At 63.6% G+C, this 17,595-nt stretch overlaps 1 protein-coding gene across 1 annotated transcript; it reads right to left on the bottom strand.

Moving 5' to 3' along the window:
* Positions 1-1,641: 1,641 nt before the first annotated feature.
* Positions 1,642-15,832, bottom strand: INSRR (insulin receptor related receptor). The gene is made up of 22 exons (XM_047092948.1): positions 15,748-15,832; positions 12,098-12,649; positions 10,556-10,859; positions 10,320-10,462; positions 9,970-10,114; positions 9,090-9,304; positions 8,714-8,840; positions 7,186-7,424; positions 6,617-6,784; positions 6,334-6,529; positions 5,962-6,003; positions 5,671-5,891; positions 5,292-5,428; positions 5,046-5,208; positions 4,729-4,834; positions 4,064-4,116; positions 3,650-3,879; positions 3,047-3,157; positions 2,755-2,914; positions 2,346-2,475; positions 2,094-2,228; positions 1,642-1,882 (listed from the first exon to the last, which is right to left on the bottom strand). The coding sequence occupies exons 1-22, from the start codon at positions 15,830-15,832 to the stop codon at positions 1,642-1,644; spliced, it is 3,903 nt and encodes a 1,300-aa protein (XP_046948904.1).
* Positions 15,833-17,595: the final 1,763 nt, after the last annotated feature.

Here is a 17,595-nt window from a genome sequence, read left to right as displayed (position 1 = left end):
TCCCGGCTGCCCACACTGCCCCTGCCAGCGGAGTGTAAGTGAGCTGTAACTGCTGTGACGGAGATGGTCTCACACAGACTCGTGCCCACTCCACTCAGGCCTTAAGGAGCTGTGGTTTGCAGGGCACGAGGGCGCCAAGCAAGCTCAGAAGCGCAAACGTCCCCAGACTCTGGGTCCGTGGCAGCGCGGGAGCCGTGGCCCCGAGCCCAGGGTGCGGCAGACGCTGGTACAGGATGCTAAAATGTCCTGAGCCGTGACCAGCCCCCTCTGCCTCCATCGTCTTCACCAAGGCTTTAAGTCGTTTATCTGCAGCTCTTCCTGGCATAAGAGCCTGGAAATGGACTCCCCTGTGTTCCTTCAACGCGCCTGCAGGGCATCTCTGCTTGTGGGTAATCTAAGGGAGCCAGACACACAGACTCTGCTCGCGGTCCCCGCCCTGGCTGGGGGGCGGGGGGAGGGGGGCGTCCAGCACGGACCGGTCATCAGGGCCCCTCCCCCACCCCTGCATCTGTCCTCCGATGCCCGGGAGACGTCTGCCCGGAGGAAGCAGCGAGGGACGACCTAAAGATGAGGTGTGGGGGACGGTTGGTGAGGCTGGGAGCCCAGAGACAAAGCTTCCTTGCCAGGCTTAGCCACCTCTGGCTGCCCGAGCGGCGGACACGGCCATGACAACCCGGGCTGTTAGGTCCTCGTGGAGGTGGTGTTTGACAGCCCAGTATTTATCCTGTATCGCGGCCTCAGGGTCACCGTGTCAAGCCCCCAAGAAGGGAAGGAGGAAGTTCAGCCAGTGTTAAGACCACATAGATGGAGAGATAATGGGCTCTCCGGGGACCAGGGCACAAACAGACCTCAGCATTTATTGTGCCTCCTTCAGTCTTCCCCTGAGAGGCCGGGGGTTGGGGGGCAGGAGTGAGGGCAGGGAGGAAGCAAGGCTTGAAGGATCAAAGCCTTAATCATCCTAGGGCAGGGGGGAGGTTGAGGGGAAGGGGCTGGGAGAAGGGGTGAATCTGCACCAAGGGATGCCCCTGGGGAGGAGGGCGGAGGAGCACCAAACTTGGGGGGTCCTGGGTGTGGCGAAGGAGGGGAGGAAGTGAGGGCAGGCTACAGGCTAGGAACCTGCTCACCCAGGTCTCTGGGTTCTCCCCACGCCCCCTGGTGCGTGGGGACGAGGGGAGGAGGGGGAACGTGGGGCTGAGAAGGGCATTCTTACGGACATCCCATCCCCCACCTCCACACGGGGACAGAGAGGGCTCCCGGCCTCATGCGGGTGCTCCTCTGGTTTTGAGTGTGTTGATGGTCCCAGAGGTCCACAGGACACCCAAAGCTGAGGCTGGGGGTCTCCGGACCCCACCTTCTGGGTGGGTGGGCCCCTCTCCCCAGGCTGGACTTCTTGTCCACTCTTCCTGCCGCGACCTTGCTGAGCTTCTCGTGGAGAAACTCAGACTCCTACGGGGAGTCTGCTCTGCCCCCTCTGCCCCCACCCAATCCTCCCTCTCCTGCTCCCTGGCCCAGCCTGGGCCGCCCCCATGACCCTTCTGAGCATGGGGTGGGGTGTGAATGTCTGCACACCTCAGGGCCTCAAAGGTCAGGACCCTTCCTCTCTGCCCGTGGGAGGCCCGTCACCCAGAGAATAGGGTGGCCTCAGTGCCCCGGGCCCCCATTTTGGGGGCTGCAGTCTGAGGGAGCCCCTTCTGGTGTCGGTAGGGAGTCGGGCTCGGCCACGGGCAGTGGGGACACCCGGCCGCCCCGGCACTCTGGGCTGTAGTAGAAGGAAAAGAGGCGGAAGGAGGGCCGCAGCTCCCCCCGAATGCTGTCCAGGATGTGGGTGAAGGTGGGCCGCAGGCGTGGGTTCTGCTGCCAGCAGCGGCTCATCAGCTCCTGCCTGGGGAGGGGGGCAGCGTGAGAGGGCCAGCTGGTGCAAGGGGGGCGTGGGGGACTACATCGGGAGGGCCACAGGGGCGGAAATGGGGTCGTAGTGGGGACTTAGAATGGGAAGGCTCAGAGCGGGGCACCGGTGCACCTACAGCATCAGAAGAGGCGGGGCCACCGTCGCGGGGGCGGGGCAGGGCAGATGGCGGGCAGGGGGCACTCACAGCCGAAGGGGACAGCTCTCCAGCTCCTCCAGCACCCCACCATCCATGACAAACTTGAGCACCTGCTCGTTGGACAGGCCCTGGTAGGGCTGTTCAGCCAGAGTCGCGATCTCCCAGAGCACCACACCGAAGGACCTGGAGGGCACGCACGAGGGCCTGAGCGCAGCACCTTGCACGCCGCGCAGTGCACCCGGGCCCCTCCCCAGCCCCACCTGCACACCCCCTGAGCCCTCTGCTCCAGCCAGGCCCCACCAGACGTCCGAGTGGGTGGTGAAGATTCCGTCTTTGAGGGACTCGGGGGCCATCCAGCGCACGGGCAGCAGCCCCTTCCCACCCTTGCGGTAATAGTCTGTCTCGTACACGTCTCGGGTCATCCCGAAGTCTGCAAAGTGAGGGTGGACAGGTGGGAGGCCACACCAGCCCCGGCCCCGGCCCTCTCCCCCTGCACAGCCCCCAAGAATCCTGGAATGCGGCGGCTCAAAGGACCTCAGAGATCGTCCCACGCCAACCACCCCCTGGCCTTGGACGAGAAGCCTGAGATCCAGGGTGGGGGGAGTGGCTGTTAGGGGCAGAGCTGGGGGCCAGGTCTGGATCTCCTAGTCTAGCTCAGGGAGGGTCACTCTACTCCTCAGGCTGCCCCTACCCGCTGCACCCTGCGTACCCCCGATCTTGACGGTGAAGTCCTGGGACACCATGCAGTTTCGGGCCGCCAGGTCTCGGTGCACGAACTTGTTGGCGGCAAGGTAGGCCATGCCATCTGCAATCTCACCAGCCATCTGGATCATGTCTCCCAGTGCTGGCCGCGGGAGCCCAGGGTTGTTCTAGAGCCAAGACAGGGGGCTGGTGAAGAAGGAACCCGGAGGTTGGACTCCTGCCCAAGGATTCCCCCACAACTGTGTCCAAGTCAGTTCTAACTCTCCAGCCCCTTGGCCCAGGGTCTTTCTGGTCCCCACCTCTGCCTCAGGCCGCAAAGATCGAAGATGGCTCTTGAGGTCCCCACGGGTCATTAACTCCATGATGACCAGAGTTGGCTGGCCCTGAGACACCACGCCCAGGAGACGTACCTGGGACGGACAAAGAGCCTGGTTGCAGGTCCCCTCTCCTTGACCCACCTGGCCAAAGTACTGACCTGCTGTGACCACAACCTGACCCAGACACCAACCCTGACCCTAAACCCAACCATGACCACGGCCCTAATCCTGACCTAACAATGACCTTGACTCTAACCCACGAACTCGATCATAACTATCATTCCAATCTTCACGATTCGCCCAACTCTGACCTTGGTCCCAATCATGACCCTAATGACACTGACTATTGACCCCCAACCATGACTGATCCCAGCCCCAGCCATGATTCTGTCATGGTCTTCCCATGATCCGGTTTTGAGTCCAGCCCTAACCATGACCTTTACCTCAATTAGGATCTTCGCCACAGTCCCAACGTTGACCTTAATGGTGCCCTGACCTCATCCTTGACCCTCCCTATCCGTCTTACCATATGACTTTCAGCCCAATTACGACCCTACCCTGGCATTGTCCCTGATCCTCCCTTACCACGTGGTGACACTTGAATGCCTTCATGACAGAGGCTTCCTTGAGGAACTCAATGCGTTCTCGTGGGCTGGCCAGCTCGTTCACCGTCTTCAGGGCCACGGGTGTGGACTCCTCTCCAGCCTCAAGTCCTTGTGCCAGTCCCTCGTATACCATCCCAAAGGAGCCCTGGCCCAGTTCCCGGATTATGGAGATCTGCTCCCGAGGCACCTCCCATTCATCAGGGATGTACACTGAGGGGAGGTGGGGGTCACGAGGCAAGAACACTGCTCTCTGCCACACCCCGCCCACCCCTCTCCTCTCTGAAAGGGCTCGGCTCCCAAGGCTGCTTTCTCTAAGAAGGTCTCCTGGAAGTGTGGCTGTCCTCCCCTCCTGTCTCCCTTTCCCACACACCTGTCCACCCACTCCCAGACCTACTATCAGAGGCGCTGAAGTACTCCGGATTCACGGAGGCATACAGGGTGCTGTTTCTGCAAAGGGAGGTGAGGGGGTCAGGCTGGAAGTGTCCCCAGGAAGGAAGGAGCAATGTCAGAGGACAAAGAGGAGGGAAGTTACTGACCACACCCCCATCCCTGATCAAGGGCGACCTTGGGGATCCCTACGCACTTTCCAAGTCCCGGCATCTGGGCTGTGACAGGCTGGGAATGGGGAGTAGAGCGGCTCCTGCCTACTCTGGTGACCCTGTGACCCTTAGAGTCCAGGCAAGCAAAATCCTGCCTCCACTGCCCTCTTGTGTTCAGCCCCAGGGGCATCTGGCAACTGTTCCAGGGCACATGGTCAGGTCTCCTGTCTCTTCCCCTGCAGGCTGAGAACGTGGTGGCCAACAGTCCCCGTGTGCCCAGACCGGGGAGTCCCAGGAGGTGGGACTTTCACTGGTAAGGTTGGGAAATTCACCAGTACACTGAGGCCAGCGGTCACCCCCCTGAAACGTGTGTCTCCTCCATGCTGCCCTCAGGGGATGAGTTAGGGCTCTAGGGAGTCCTCTACTGTCTCATCTACCATGCTCTGACTGCACGCTGACTTTGTGACGAGGGCTCAGGGAGAGAGGGGGGATGGGAAACGGTAGGACTGGTCATCATCACCTCTTCCTGCCGTAGAAGAAACCGAGGGCAGCGAGAATGACAAGCAGCATGAGCCCCACGGGGGTGACGGTGAGGAGGACGTGCAGCCCCCCGGAGTCTTCCTCCTCTGGTGGTCAGAGGGCAGCAGACGGCAGGGTCAAAGATGGAGAAGTCAGAGCACAGGGGACGCTTCTCCTTTCACGATGGGCAACGGGAGCAGGGGGAGGAAGGCGGTGGAGTGGCTGTGACTTCCACAACCGGAGATGTGGCAGGGGCGGGGGGCGGGGGACCCAGGCGGGGCTGCTGGCAGTACAGTCTGGGGCAGAGGCTATGCCAACCTGGGCCAGGGATGTAGAAAGCGATACTCTCTGTCCAGGATCCGTTGCCAGCCAGTGAGGTTGCCCGAACTCTGGCAGAGTAGTTTCCAGGGGGCAGAAGGGCCAGGTGGACCCCCCCAGACTTGGCATACCGCAGGCGGGACACACACAGCACTGTGGCCTCCTGAGGACAACACAGAACGGCTGTCTGGGAGGAGGATGGAGGCAAAAACTGGGGCCGGGTGGGGGGTCCCCTGGGGCACCTACCTCTCCCAAGCGGCGGTACTTGATTTCGTACTTGAGGATGAGTCCGTTGGGGTCCGGGGGTTCAAGCCAGCGCAGGAGGACACTGCTTTTGCCGGCTGCCTCCCAGGCCACCTTCCCTGGGATGCCATCCGCTTCTCCTGTGGGAGAGGGCAGCAGGCAGTCCGGCCCAAGTACTTCCTTTCACCTTCACGTTCAGACTCAAGGGGGCCCCCCTGGGAGGTTTCAGGCAGCTCTAGGATATGCGGACTTGGGGACTAGGAAGGGTGAGCAGGCAGGGGCCCTGGTTACCGGGAGGTCGAACTCGCTAGTCGGCGCACTAATTGGGTAGAGTCCTTGGGGTCGGTGTGGGGGGTGGGTAGAGGTGTCGGGGGTCACCTACTGTGCGGCATGGTGCGCGCAAAGACGAAGGTGGCGGCGCTGCAGCCCACGGTGTGCGCCGCGTGGTTGCAGGCGTGGATGTCGATCCGATATTCCGTGAAGTGGCGAAGGCCACTCAGCACTGCTCGCTCCCGGGGCACTTTGTCCTCCTGGATCTCGAAATCCGAGCTGTTCCCCCCAAGCCGGAGGGCCCCGGCTGCCCGGCGGTGCCTCCCTGAGTCTCTGGGGAGTGCGCGAGTCAGAACCACGGCGGCGGCCCGGGACCCCCGCCCCTCAGTCCCGCCCCGCTCACCTGTGAGGGCTCTTATTGATGGACGTCACCTTCCAGGGGGATCTGGGGAGACCAGGGAGGGCGGGGTCGGCCCGGATCGGCCCGGGGTCAGCCCCGCCCGCAGAGCGGCCCCGCCCAGGCCCCTCCCCCTCCAGCCAGACCCGCCCCCGCGGCCCCGCCCACACCCATCCAGTCAGACCCGCCCCCTCCGTGGCCCCGCCCCCACACCTCCAGCCAGACCCACCCCCACGGCCCCGCCCACACCCCTGCAGCCACACCCGCCCCTCCGCGGCCCCGCCCACACCCCTCCAGCCACACCCGCCCCTCCGCGGCCTGGCCCTTCAGGCCCTCGGGGTGTGTGTGTGGGGGGGGGGGTGGCGCGTCTCGCCGCACTTGGGGATTGTGATGGCGTTGTGCAGAAAGTTTTCGAACTTCTTCTGGAACGAGGCCTCTTGCGCCTCCAGCGGCGGCAGGACCTGCCCCGGAGGTGGGTGCTGGCAAGGGCAGCAGCCGGGCTCCGTCTCCGCTTGGAGTTCCGCGTCCTCGCGGTCGAATCGCGGGTCGCTGTTGCTGGTGGGCAGCCGCAAGCCTGGCGCGACGCAGGGAAAGGCAGTTAGACGCACGGCGCCCCGGCCCGCGTCCCAACCCCTCCGGCCCGCGCCGCTGCCCTGCGCACCGCGGTGGCAGTAGTCGTTCAGGTAGAGGTCGCCGTCCTCCGCCAGACGCTGCCACAGCACCAGGTAGTAGGTGATGTTCCCGTTGCGCTGAGTCGGTGGCTTCCAGCGCACCAGCAGGTGGGACGAGGAATTGGACGTGGAGATGACATCCTGGGGCACCGTGGGCGCTGGGGACGTAAGTAGGGTACAGCTGAGGGGCCGCGGATCCCCCTTTCAAATACTGTCTGGTAAGGGGCCCCTCTCTGGGGTCCAAGCCCCTCTCTTTCTCCCAAGGAATCAGTGACCCGCAAACTCCCTTTCCTGGCACTCAGAATCCAGGCCCCCCCCCCCCGTCCCTCGAAGGCCTTTGAACTGGCTCAAATGTTCCCCCTGCGCTCTCTCCCACCCACCGCCTCCCTAGGACCCAGACGGATGCCCCCTATTCTTTCTAGGACTCTAACATCTGGCTTCCCAGTCTCTAGGGGCCAGGTGTTCAGCGACCCAGCTTCTCTATGTCTGGTGCCTGGGTTCCCTCATTCTCCTTCCGACTCAGGCACCTCGCTCCCACCCCCTTGGAAGTCCAGCCTACCCGCAGGCAGGGTTCGGAGGTAGACGATGGGGCTCTGGGCTCCTTGGTGGGGGCTGTCCTCAGCAGTGGTCAGTGTGATGGCCCGCACAAACACTGCGTACTGGGTCCAGGGCTTGAGGGGGGCTAGAGTCACCCCTGGCTCCTGGGTGCGGCTTAAGGGCAGCTCCACATCCAGCAGGTTCCAGCTCTGGGTCCCACAGGCATCTGGACCTATGTGCTCCGTGGCGTTCTGGAAGGGGCTGAACATCCCGACCCCCGGAACTGAGGGGTGGCTCAGCCCCACCCCAGTTTTTAGCACCCCCTCCTCTCTGAACCACCTGAAGACTGTCGTTACCATTCTTCCAGTAGGCGTGAAGGCACCCTGCTCTTTGGGGGCACTCACTGAGTGGGTCTGCTCAGAGCTGGGATTGGGCCAGGAGTCACAGCCTGCCTCTGAGTGAGCACAGCCGCAAGGCAGTGATGGTAGGGGGGCTTCGTGAAGGACTTCTAAGATTCTCTGTCTTTTGAGCCCAGAGGCAGCTGGGTACAGTTGTGTAGATTGTGAACTGCACAAGCCAGGCAGGGGGTGCCAGGTACATTGCAGCCCATGTTAGTGCTCCCCAAAGTGTGGTCTATGGATCAGAAGATTCAGCATTATCTGGGAGCCTGTTAGAAATGCAGATTCATGGGCCCTACCCAGGACTAAGTGAATCAGAACTTGTGTGTGTGCGCGCGCGCGTGGGGGGGGGTAGGGCCCAGGAATCTGTATTTACCAGTCTTCAGCTCCCCATGCTAGAGACCTTCACCTACCACTGAGACAGGCCACCCACCATTGACTCCCCACCCCCTTCCCCCCAGCTAGTGGGAAGGTTAAGGCCTCTCGATTTTAGTTCCCAAGAAGGACTTCCAAGCGAGGTGGTTCCCATCCTCTGTCTCCCTCCCATAGACGGGAGTTCTCCTCACTGCTGCCCTCCCAGACTGCCCTCCCAGACCCACCCCTCTCTTCTAAGAATTTTAGTTTTGATTCCTAGCCATGCTTTTGGAGAAATCCTTCCTGTGGTCTATGTCCCTGCTCCCTCCCTTCCTCTGGCTTTAATGAAATGCTGGCAAAGCTACGCATAAAACTGGCCAAATTAGTGGGTACTCCCCAAACCGCTGCTGGGGCAGGAGCATGTGGTCAGTACAGAACATTAGCATAGTGAATTGAAGTTTAATTATCCAAGCCTTCTCAGCGGGGCTCCTGTCCTGGTCTCTCGGAAGTCCTGACTGTCCTCTCCAGTTCACTGGTGAGGCGAAACTGAGGCACGGAGGGATGAATAAAGTGAGGGGAGAGCCAGACGTGGGCACTGCAAGCGAGTGCGACGTGGGGGTCTTGGCCCCTGGGTTCTCTACAGCACCCCCCCCCCCCCGAAAGCGCTCTGCCCTCACCTGACCGCTTTCGCGAAGGAATCGGCCGCGTCCGGGCCTGGCCCCGCCCCGCGGTGGCTCTGGCCCCGCCCACTCCAGCGCGGGCCCCGCCCCTCGCCCCGGCCCCGCCCCCGGCACTCACGACTCCTTGTAGTACACTATGAAGCTGAGCAGGTCCCGAGCCTCCAGCGGCTCGTAGCGCTCCCAGCGCAGCAGGATGCTGTCCGCCTGCGTCACGTTGGACACGAAGCGCAGGGTGCGAGTCTGGCCTGGGCGGGGCGGGGGGCCAACACCTGCTCTCAGCCGCGTTCGTCTCTGCCCGAGCCACCTACTTCCGAGCCCCCACCCTGGCCCCGCGGCACCCCCTCCCCCCACGCGGCCTCCGAAGCGGACGTAACTAAGGGTCCCGGTCAAGCGCCCCCTGCCTCCCGGGTGCGCGTCTGGTGTGTTTCAGCGCGCGCGCGCGCCTGGGCTTTGCGCGGGTCGCGTCTCCCCGGGGTTGGGGTGTCGGGCCTCACAGGCAGCGCGGTCTCCGTTGGTGCGGGGGTTGATCTCGGCCTTGTTTTGGCGTCCCCGCGTGCCGGTCACCTCCTCCAATCGGTAGATGTGCTCCAAGCAGAGGCGCGGGTTGAAGGCGAAGTAAATCTTGCCCACGGGAATGGCGAGCCCCGCAGCCACCCAGGACCCCAGCTGCTGTAGGTTCTGGTTGTCCAGCACGTACAGAGTGTAGTTCCTGGGGGAGGCCAGGGGACCTTGCTCTGCACGAGAGGTGGGGGCAAGGGGGGGAGGGGGGGTGCCTTATGGGTTCCTCCTGGAGGGGCTGTCCCTGCCGGGGGCACAGGGGAGAAGGGGCACTCAGCCTGGGGCTCTGCCTCTCCAGCTGCAGTGTGGGTACCCCTGGGGGGTCCGTGGCTGTTCCAGGGAGACATGAAAAACCGCTTGGTGGGACGGTAATTTAAAACATTCTCTGTACGTTGACAAATCCTGGCTACCTTACAGGTAGGCCTTGACTGGTCGGTGGTAGGGATGGGTTCAAACCCAGGCAGTCTTGCTGGGCAGCTGAGAGCAGCAGATAACAATATTAGCCAACCTACGTAGAGTTTGGTGTCACTGTAATTTACATAGTACGTACTGTGTTCTAGGCACTGTTGTGTTTCATACATAACAATGTAAGTCGTATTCACAACAGCCCTAAGAAATAAGTAGTGTTCTATTAACCCCATTTTACAGAGAAGAAAATTGAGGCCCAGGGAAGTTAAGTAACCTACCCGGTGTCACACAGATAGTCCGAGGCAGAGCTGGTTCCGGAGCCCATGCTCTTTGCCGCTGCTTTGGGAGGGTTAGGGACAAGGAGGTGTGACAGAGGGATCAGGTCAGAGGCTGTTTCTGACCCCTTACCCATCCACCATGGCGTCTCCCCGGATTAGTTTGAGGTTCTTGAAAAAGCCCAGGGACACGAGGGCGAAGGAGTGCTTGATTTTGAGGAAGCCGGTGATGGTCTCTATCAGCCCTAGGCTGTGCTGCAGCTCCAGCTCTAGGTTGTCTGGAAACGGGGAAGACAGGGCCAGAGCAGGGCGGGAGGTGACAGGTCTGCATGGGGTGGGGGAGCAGGGCGCGTTGCTGGATGGGGGCGCGAGGAGGGGGCCCCTCAGGACCGGGACCCGGGGTGGTGGACAGTGGTGCCTTAGATGGGTCCCTGTAAGCGGGCACGGCCGGGAGGAGAGGTGTGGCCTGGGGAAGGTACTAACAGCCCTGGCGAAGATTGACGATGAGGCTCCCCTCCACGTGGGTGCAGCCCACCAGATCCTGTGCGGCCTGGATGGAGTCGATGGTCTTGGTGCCCACCTTGCACTCTTTGGGGCACAGCCCCTCACACTTGCGGCAGAATATGCTGGCAGGGGCAAGTGGAGGTTGCGGAATGAGCCCTGGACCAGCGTGGACCTCCTCACCGACCCGAGAGTGCCCCCCCACCCCCTACACTCACCTGCTGCCATTGCGCGTGAAGCCTGGAGGGCACTGGGCCAGGCAGCGGCCCTGGTGGATGCCGAAGGTGGAGGCGCGGCCGGGCACAGAGCGCAGGCGGGCACAGCGCTCCGCCGTGACGCAGCGCCAGGACTCGTGCTGGTAGGTGCCTGGGGGGCAGGCCCGGTGGCAGGCACCCTGGAAATAGAGATGACGACAAGCGACGCAGGCACGCGGGTCTTCCGGCCGGCTGCAGCCCCCCAGGCATTCGACGTGGCAGCACTCACCCCCAGCGGTGCAGGCCAGCCCATGGGGACAGGGACACACTGCGGACAGAGGGCCGTGTCGGGTCTGGCCCCTGCCCCCTTGGTTCTGGTGCCACCCCTCCCCCTGGGATAACACTCTTCGTCCGCACCCAAATTCCTCCCATTCAGATGGCACGGGGTTGCTGGCTCTCTTTTCCTCAGGTGGGTTCTGAGGACAAGGACCACGGTCCCTCTGTGTGGCTCCCCACCTCCCACGGCGCCTGGCCAGGGACATCAGAACTCAGGGCAGAGCTGTGACCTCGTCCACCACGGCTGCTTCTGCCCCGCCTGCTGCCCTGTCTGGGCCTGGTGCTCAGATCATCACTGGGCCTGGTGCCAGGGGGAGCCTGCCAGCTTCTCCCGGGCACCGAGGCCCGGGGCCAGGGGGCCTGGGAGTGTGTGTGAGGTGGGGCCGCCACGGGCCGTTTCACCCGTGCCCTGCCCACACCTCCTCCCCCCTCCCCAGCTCTCTGCCCTGGGCGGGAGGCGGCTCCAAGCAGCGGCGGGTGGGTTTGGGGCTGGGGGCCCAAGGCTTGTGAACCGTGCGTGGTGGCAGCTCGCTGTCTGTGGGAGCGGGGCGTGCGGGGGTCAGTCAGGGCGTGTTGACACTGTACACGAGAGAGGATGTGAAGCAGCCGTGTTTACAGCCAACACGGAGGCACCGGGGAGCTGGGGCCCGGCAGATACAGCGGGGATCTGGTTACTCTTCTGCCCCGAAGCAGAGGCTTTGGGCTGAGGGAGCTGACCTCCTTGTGGCCGGGGACCCCAGATCTGCTCCGAGCCTCTGAACGCTCCTCCTTTCCTCCCCCGTGAACTCCGCCTCCTCCCCCCATCATCCCTCCTTATTTCACTTCCCCGCTTCGCTCCACTCCCTTTCCTCCTTCCGTTTTTCTCTCCGTGCACCTGACTTGCTAGACTGGATCCCACCTGACAGCCTGCCTTGTGCCTCCCGCCCGTGCTGCAGCCCCTTTTGTCGGCACAGAGAACACCCGCCATGACCCAGGCACTGCCCTAAGCCTCATGGAGTAGCTCACGTAAGCCACCTCGGTTACCTAACTGTTCCGAGCCTCAGTTTCCTCATCTGCAAACTGGGAATAACAAAGACGGCCTGCCTCACAGGACGGGTGAGAATGAAGGGGGTCCGTGCCGGCCGAGCGAGGACGCGCGCCGTCCTGTGGCCACCGGCCCGCCTGCCCCCACCCTTCCGGTGCCCCCCCCCCCCCCGCCGCCGCCCCGTCGTGTTCTGGGCCGGCGCCCACCTCGCTGGCAGTGGCTGGAGGTCCAGCATCTGTAGTCGGTGTGCCCGCCGAAGGTGGTCCTGGCGCAGGGCTCGCCGCTGGCGCCCAGCACCCCGGGACACACGTCGGCGCACTCCTCGCCCAGCTTGTTGCCCACGATGTGGTTGGCCCCGGGGGCCGGCTGCAGCAGGCCCCAGTCAATGGTGGACAGGTGGCAGAGCTCCTGGTTCTTCTCGACGCGCACGGCCCCCCGCAGCACGGCCCCCAGCGCCGGCAGCCCCACGTCCCGCAGGTGCGGCATCTCGTAGACGACCAGCGCATAGCCCAGGAAGAGGCGGGCCCCGCGGACCACCGCCAGGTTGGGGAAGAGGTCCCGCAGGCTCTCCAGGCCGTAGACACGGAAGAGGAGCAGGTAGTCCGTGACCTGCGTGAGGCGCGGGAAGCTGAGGCCGCGGAAGTCCTCGCCCGTGGCCGTGAACATGAGCAGGATCTGCAGGTGGCCCTCCACCACGCTGCAGTTCTCCAGCCGGCGCAGCTCTGCCACCTCCGAGCGGATATCCAGGCTGGGGCACACTGCGGGCACAGGCGGCAGGCAGTCGTCAGTGGGCTGAGCTCCCCGTCCCGCCCTGGGGGACCCTCTGGGAGCGGGACACGGCGTGGGAGCAGGGCTCCGCCGTGGCGGTGGAGCGGCCTCCTCCCTGGGCCTCACAGGCCTCGTGGCGGCTTGAAGGACGGGCACCCCACGGGTCAACGTGGGCCAGAGTGAGCTCCTCCCTCCCCAACCTGCTTCATTCCTGAGGTGACGGTGACGGTGAAGAGTCCTTCCCTCCACGCCCCCCCCGCCCCCGCCCCCAGAGCCTGTGGGCTCCACCTTTAAGTGACAGCACATCCAATGCTCAGTCACCGCCTCCGCTGCTGGCACCGTGCCCTTCTCCTGGATTGACAGCGGTGGCCTCCCAGATGGCCCCCCCACCTCCGCCCGCATCCCCTCCCGGTCTCTTCACTCTATAGCCAAAGGGATCGTCTCAAAACAACTGGGGTGACCTTCCTGCGCTGCTCACAACCCCCTGGTGGCCCGCATCTGATTAAAAGCTCAAGTCCTTACGGGGCTTGCGAGGCCTCTGCAGCCTCTCTGACTTCACCCCCTTTGCCTCTCTTCCTCAGCCGCACTGACTTTGTTTTGCTGGTTTTTCAAACAAGCCAGCCAAGCTTCTGCTCTGAGGTCTTTGCACATTCTGTTCCCTCTGGCTAGAGCGCTGTTCCCTGTACGCGGTCCTTCACCTTCTTTAAGTCTCTGCTCAGATGTCACCTCCTCAATGAGGACTTCTCTGACCATCCGTTTAAACACTCCCTACCCCCCTTCCTACTTAACTTTTCTCCTGACATCTTAACGTTGGCTAATGTCTGAGTTACTTATTTTGTTTACGGTAAGCTTCCGAAGGGCAGGGATCTTTGTGTAGTTCATTGCTGTATCCTTGGTGCTTGGCACAAAACTGGTGCTCAGCAAGTATGTGATGAATGAATGGATTCTGTGACTGGGACGCAAAGCCTCACACCTCCCGCCTCCCTCCCAGGCCTAAGGGAGCCGGATGTCTGGTCCCCGCACTGGTTTACTCTCGAAGGGACGTCCGTGGCTCCCCACTGCCGAAAGTTCAAGTGAAAATTCCTCGGCCTGATATCCAGGGGGCTGATAAACGGGTCCTCGCTAATGTCTCCAAGCCTCAGGAGGGTTCCCCGGGCCTGGCCACACGCTCAGCTCTTGTCCTGCGAACCTCGGGTCGAGCCCGTCCGTCCCCGATCCTCTGACCTGAGTTAGTCACTTCCCCCTTCGGGCTGGCCAGTTCTGGCTCTAGCACCCACCGGAACACCTGGGGCCTCACCCCACAACTGTTGCCCACATTTTTGTCACCCCTCCAAGGACGGGATCTCCCGAGGGTGGCCCTTGTTAGTCGGCACCGAGTCCGCGGTGCTCAGCCCAGGGCTGCGTCCACCGGGCACTCAGGGGCCGTGGTTTGAACTGGCGGACATCTGGCTCCCAGATCCACTCCTCCCCCGGGGACCGGGGTGTGCCTGGCTTCTTCAGACCCACTTTCCTTCCTCTCCCCAAGGGCACCTGAGACGGGCCCCCTGACTGGGCTGGATGCCTGGCCCATGCACTCTCATTTGCTCCAGAGGATACCTTCCAGGCTGGAGGATTCGAGTCTATTCTTCGGCTCGCCAGTCATGTCCTGCTAGGCTCTCTGGATCCTGCTTCCCACTTCCTGCCCGGCTCTCGGCAGCACCGCACCCCCACACAGACCCCCGCACCCCCACACAGACCCCCGCACCCCCACACAGACCCAGGCCCAGCTCCTGGTAGCGGGCAGGCAAGGTTGGCTCCCTGAGGCTTGCATCACACCTTCTCCCTGTTGTCATTAATGGTCCCTGTGCTTGGCTCTGCACAGCTGCTGTGTGTGTGTGTGTGTGTGTGTGTGTGTGTGTGTGTGTTCACATGCACAAAAAGAGGGAGAGAATGAGAAAACACTTCTAGCCCCTCCAGGCAAAGGCCAATCAGGCTCTCCAAGGCGCCCACATGCCACTTCTCATCATGCCCCGGCCTCTCTAGGGCTCCCCTGATGGGAGTCATTTGGAAAAACAAATCTACGACCTTCACAGATTAACCCCTGCCTGCCTGCCCTCAGGACCTGGCCCTGCGCAGAGCTGTGCTGGGAAGAGGACATCTGGGTCCCCTGATCAAACAACCAAACACCACGCCCCACCCCCTCCTAGGGACGTGCTCCCCTCCTGACAACCGGGCTCGCGGCTGGCATCTGTGTGCCCTGTCCTGGCCCGGCAGTGGGGGAGGGGCTGTCCCTCGCCTGCAGTGCCTTCCCCACCAGCACTCTTCAGGGGACCCCCGACCCCAACCCTTTGCAGCTCCCCTCTGTCTCTGTAGGAAAGGGAGACTCTGACCTCCTCCTGGAAGCCTCCCATCTGAGGGCGCCACGGGGCCCCTCGGGGGGGGGGGCACGGAGCAGTGGACCCGCCACCCCCAGCGGCCTCAGTCTGGAAGGGAACGGTGGGACTGGGGAAGGGCACGCTCTTAATCCTTCCCGCTTTTGAATCTCGCACATTCAGTGTCTTTTCCTCCCCTGCTAGGCTCCCCACACCCGCATGGGGCCTCTTGGTCTATGCGGTCCTCCCCTCCCCAACTCTGCACATAGGAAGGGTCTGGCCTGGGCCCAGTGGATTGGCCCTAAGTGTGGGGGACATGGGACAAGGCCCTGGGACAAGCGCTCTGGGCCCCAGTCCAGCTTTCCCTCTCAATTCTCTGAACCTCAAGTTTCCTGTCTGCACAATGGATTCATTACTTCATGGTGCCTAGTTCTCAGCTACCCATCCCTCCCTGCACCCGAGAAACGACCCCTGAGACTCTCCTCCTCATGCTGTTCTCTGGGAATGCACGATGGAGGAGATCTCTTCATCTCTCTGTTTCAAGGTCCTTCTCACATCGCAGGGGGCTGAGGGGGAAACACCGTTATGTGGGGGAACTAACTGCTCTTCCTGGTGGGAAGTCCTGAGAGCCGCCCCCGTCTTCATGCCCTGGGTAAACAGATGTTTGGCCTCCCAGCTGGCTGGGGGGTGTGGGAGGGGGGAGATGGGGCTCCAGGAGGCAGCGCTGGGGGACTCACCCTCTAGTGTGTCCAGGCCAAATCCCAAGGAGAGCTGGATCGCAAGCAGGCATGCGACCCCCGGGCACAGGCTGGGCGCTGCCATCGTCCCAGGCCCGCCTCGTGCCCACTCCTGGCTTCTGCAGCTGGCTCGGGGAGGAGCAGGGTCCGGCAGGCCCTAAGGGACACAGAGATGCAGGCTTCAGAGGGGAGGGGAGGGTGGGGGCCCGCGGGCGCGGGGGTGGGGTGGGGGGGAATCTCAGAGGGAAAAAGGCAATGAGAGCCACAGAGACACAAAGACAGTGCCAGGCAGCTGGAGACAGACTCGGTCTGAACCCAGAGACAGGATGATGAGGGCAGAGATGCAGAAAGCAGCAGAGGAGGCTCAGAGAGGCCTCGGAGAGGGAGAGTCAGGCAGGGTGCAGAGCAAAAGGCAGTCCGCGAGGCCTGCCAACCCGGAGCCGGCGCGGCGAGGAAGCCCGGGGAGCCCGCCCACGAGAGCGGCGCGGACTCGCCCGGGAGAAAAGTCCGGAACCCCGCTGGGCGGCCGGGCGGCTGGGCGCCGAGCGAGCGTCGGGGGGCCGCACGGGGCCGCGGTATCACCGGGCGCTTCGGGGCCGCGCCCAGCTCCCGCCCTCCGCGCCCCGGGGCGCAACGGATTGGCTTGCTGGGACCTCCGGGCTCTCTCCGCCCTTCCCGCCAAGCCAAAATATTTAGCCTGACAACTGAGGGGGGACAGGTCTGTTGGGGAAATAAGGCCAAATACAGGGGGATGGTAGGAACGAGCTCGCCCATCGCCCCTGCGGACTCACTCACGTGGGGCCGCGTGTGCCGGCTGGAGTTGGGGTGGGGGGCGGGGGTAAGTTCTGCCGCCCTGACACCTGCTGGGCGACTTCTGGCGGCCACGACCCGGCCGGGCGAGCCTGCTGGAACCTGGCGGGAACGCGAACCGTGTGCTGAACATTCAAGCTGTTCGCCTCTCCGAGGCCCTCGCCGCCCCCTGGGGGGCCGCCGCCTCCGCTTTCGCGCGAGGATCCGTCCCAGCCAAGTCCCTCGGTTCCGACCCAGATCCTGGGGGCCCACCTCTGTCCGGTCGCCTTCCCAAAGCGGGCCGCCGGTCGGTCGGTCGGTCGGTCGGTCTGTCCCCGTCCCGGGGCTGGGGCACGGTCTGCGCTGAGGGCCTGGCGACCCCTCTAGGTGGGTTTGGTTGGCGCGCTCCCTGCGGCCCTCGCCTGCCCTCCCGGCCGAACCCCTCCTCCCGGACCCTCTCCCTCGCCCTCTACTGCCTCCTCCCCGGCTTGAGACGGACGGGTTCCGGCGGCCACCGGGGTGGGAGGGGCTGGGGATCCCGGGGCTTTCCGGGTGCGCGACCTCCTAGGACCGAAGGGTCCCCAGCTCCACCCGCGGGCGGCTCCCGGGTCCGAGGAGCTAAGAGAAGATCTATTAATTTCTCCGCGCAGAAATCGATGCTCTTGTCAGGGCGGCGATTGATGCCAGCCCAGCCCGGCGGGGCCCCACCCGGCCTGGGGCCCGGCGCTGGCCGGCCGGGGTCAGGGGCCGCCGCTGGGGCCTGGGGCGCAGCTCTGGGGGGCTGCAGACCGCGCCCCCAGCCCCGCGGAGCGCACTCTGCGCGCGCGCCTCTAGCGCCACCCTGTGGTCTCTCCTGAAAGCGGGCCTCCTGGCTCCTTGGGGCGCTCCGGCCGTTTTGGGGCGACCCCCTCCCTCTCCTGTTTTCTTTCCCCAGGTCCTGCGTTTGGTCTTTTTGGGGTCCCTTCCCCTTTCTTCCTAGGCCTTAGGGAGTGTTTCACCTTCTTGATCCCCAAGTGACATCGTACACTCCCTCAGGGGCGCGCATCGTGAGGAGATCTG

Source organism: Lynx rufus, unplaced genomic scaffold (genome assembly GCF_022079265.1).
Source record: "Lynx rufus isolate CCGP_SWC_20201006 ecotype Redwood Valley unplaced genomic scaffold, mLynRuf1.p SCAF_31, whole genome shotgun sequence".
NCBI lineage: Eukaryota > Metazoa > Chordata > Mammalia > Carnivora > Felidae > Lynx > Lynx rufus.
This window is presented reverse-complemented; position numbering and strand designations above follow the sequence as displayed.